Below are 3,248 nucleotides of genomic sequence, written 5' to 3'. Positions count from 1 at the left end.
AAATAATTATTAAAATTTAAAAATTTTGGTCCACATTACCAACCAAAGTTGGTCGGTAATCCAAAAGTTTCTTTGACTAAGCAAGTGTGACCAGCTGGGTCAACTTGTTGACCAATTTACCGACCAACTTTGGTCGGTATTTATTTTTAAAAAAATGTAAAATATTTTTTTTCTTATTTATTTTTTAAAAAATGTAATTTTTTTTTTCTAGTTTCCGTCCAAATTTAACGGTTTTTGGTTGTTTTTTTGACCGACCAACGTTGGTGGGAAACATTTGGTCGGTTTTTAGCGTTTCTAGTAGTGTATGTTTTAACCATCTCTTCTTCAAACCGAGAAGTACAGGCTCTTCGATTTTTTCAGGGGAAGGGCTTTTTGTGTGGGTAACAAAAGGAGGCAGCTCGAACTTGTCTGTATTTCCATCTCATGAATACCATGTCCCTTTTGTTGGACAAGATTTTTGCAAAGAGAAGGAACATATAGAACGTCTTTTTAAAAAAATTGGCTTAAAACTATTAGGGAAAGGAGAAGATTCAGTGAAAGATATTGGGAGAAGATTAACTTAACAATTACCAAGCATGACCGAGAAGAACCGGCGTCTTATTACATAGAAAAGGAAAGAGCTGAAAGATCATTAGTCATTTGTGCAAGGGCTCAAGAAGTAGGGAACCAATTTGTGGGTTGCACCTCTTCCAAATAGCACATAATCTTGTAAATTTAGGAATAAAACTTTTCGATTAAAAGAAGACAATAATTTAGAATACCCAGAAAAGTGAAAAAGAAACTAATAGCTTGCCATGGATGGAATAATTTAAAAAAAAAAAACTAATTGCGCCTGGGACTGCTACTTTATATAAGCTCCAGACACAGTTTTTCTTAACTATAGCGCTAATGATCAGTCTCAAAATGCTTCAAAAGTGTTGAACAAACACATTGTATTCTACAATAGCATTTCCACTCTTTATATCAAACTTAAAAGTATGGGCCAATGCATAACCTCTAGCAAACCTAAACAGTCCAGTGCCTCCCACAATAGGCATCTCCCTAACATCTCTGGGAACTGAATTTCTCCCAAGAATACTTATGCTGCTGCCATTATACTTGCCTTCAATGAATTCAAAGGTCAAAACCATAAGCAATGCAAGCTCACTCTGCGAAGCGATGGAGTAAATCCCCTGTGCTCTTCCTATAATCTTAGATGATGCATTAGGCCCTACCGTTAATGCATCATCAAAAATGAAAGTTTTACCAAAACCGTAGATTCCATCTCCTCCTGTTGAAATGACTTTGATTGAAGAAGGATTTTTTCCACTGACAATGTCATGGAAGTAGAAATGGAGGCGGCTCGTTTTCTCACTTCGTTTTGTGGCTAGAATATCAGAAAATTCCTCAACAAACGATCCTTGTGAAGGATTAAAGAGGATTGAGAGAATTACGAAATACGGAATAGAGAGAGTGTAACTATAGAAAGAAGCCATTTTGTAAAGTAGAAAGTTTGGTAAGTTGAAAGAGTACAACAGGGAGATTCTTATAGAGGGAGAGTATACTGAGTTGATTATTTATTTTGTTGGTGAAGATGTTGATGGTGTATCCCTTTTCTTCTATCATAGTGGAGACTGGAATGTGGACCTCTGGAATTTGCTTGATTTTGAAGGTGATAGAAGGACATCAAAAGTTTTTAGTAATTGAGTTGAAGTAAATTTTACTATAGATGGTGTCTTTCGCTTTTGCTACCAATAAATGATAATGCATGAGTTTCGCTTGAAGTGGATGTGGTCCACCATTATCTCAAAATACTTAGCTAGCGTTATTATAGATTCTCAAATTTGTTCTCAAAAATTTAATTTGGGTGAAGTTTGGTTTGAAAATGAAAATGTGTTTGGACATCAATTTTTAAAACATATTTTTCAAATTTATTTTGGAAAAATATGAAACATGACTTATACCCACAAGTTTTAAAAACTATCACAAATACTCAACAATACCATTATCAATAACATTCATTATATTATCGCAAATTATAGTCCTGAACATAAATAAATTTGATACAAAATTATTATTTTTATAATAAACTGCATGATACACTATCAGGTGACCGAGAAGATGAAACAACATTGTTACAAAATAATAAATGGTGGGCTCTTTTATAAAATACAAAAGTTTGGGGCAATTTTTAAAAAATGTAATAGTGATATTTTGGCCAAAAACAGCTATTGAGTTGGTTTTGGAATTTTACCAAAATGTAGACAAAATCTATGGTCAAATATGTGTTTGCCAAATAAAATTCAAATTTATTTTGACAAAAATGACCAAACGGTCCTTTGACTCAACGAGAATGACTAATTATCATATCACGTGAACATCTCATATCAAGATTGAAATACCAAAATGTCCTTATAAAGTTGAATGACTGTATTGCCCTTCTATTAAACATTATTACTACAATACTTTTGGAGAGAAATATAAATACTCATTACAATAAATACTTTATTAGATATAAATACAATATAATGAATGTGATGCAATTAGTGAACATTCACTATAATAAATATTACTAATAAACATCTCATGCATGTGTAAAATATTTCTAGAGCTTGTGTTTACGATAATTCTCCTTTTATTTCTCTCAACTTGAATTTTTATTTTTTTTAATTAATGCAATCCTTTTTTTTTATAAATATACATGATTCAAAACATTTAACTATACATGTATAAAAAAAAATATCATATATTAATAATTAATAATCATGCTGTCTAATCTCTTCCCCTTCTTCTAATTAAGTAATATCAACAAAATTTATACTAATATCGTGTTTTCACATTTCAGTTTCTTCTCTTTCATCTTCCATGGTAGTAATAATAGGCTGAATTTTTTTTTAATTAATTATTATTAAGAAGCACATTTCAGTTTTATTTCTTTCGGCTTCGCTCTATTAAAGATTTAAAGTACACAACAAATTCTCTAACCATTGTATCACGTTTCTCTCATTTCCCAAAAAGTTCATTGGGTTTCTACTTGGCCTACTCCCTATGCAACATCATATGTTTCCTTTTTTATTTTTCTCGCTTTCTTTCTCTTATACTATTGTGTATCAGATGGAATATATTTGCATGTTAATTTTTACAAGAATGGACTTTGTGATTTTACGTCTTCTAGAATCCATTGTTTTTCTTTTTTATTTTGTCAAGTTCAACTAATTTGTTACTGTTCCAAAATTTACTACTAATTTTGTTTGTAGTAATATCCTTAA

At 31.2% G+C, this 3,248-nt stretch overlaps 1 protein-coding gene across 1 annotated transcript; it reads right to left on the bottom strand.

Moving 5' to 3' along the window:
- Positions 1 to 713: 713 nt before the first annotated feature.
- Positions 714 to 1,596, bottom strand: LOC104119507 (dirigent protein 22-like). Its single transcript, XM_070177649.1, has one exon. It carries the CDS (start codon positions 1,473 to 1,475, stop codon positions 909 to 911), a length of 567 nt encoding a protein of 188 aa, XP_070033750.1. The 5' UTR covers positions 1,476 to 1,596; the 3' UTR covers positions 714 to 908.
- Between the last annotated feature and the right edge of the window lie 1,652 nt (positions 1,597 to 3,248).

This window comes from Nicotiana tomentosiformis, chromosome 6, assembly GCF_000390325.3.
Source record: "Nicotiana tomentosiformis chromosome 6, ASM39032v3, whole genome shotgun sequence".
NCBI classification, from domain to species: domain Eukaryota; kingdom Viridiplantae; phylum Streptophyta; class Magnoliopsida; order Solanales; family Solanaceae; genus Nicotiana; species Nicotiana tomentosiformis.
Note: the sequence above shows the minus strand (reverse complement) of the source record. Positions and strands in the feature narration are given on the sequence as shown.

Bases quoted from the DNA above. Each gene is read 5' to 3' on its own strand.
- LOC104119507 (XM_070177649.1), bottom strand. From the start codon at position 1,475: ATGGCTTCTTTCTATAGTTACACTCTCTCTATTCCGTATTTCGTAATT.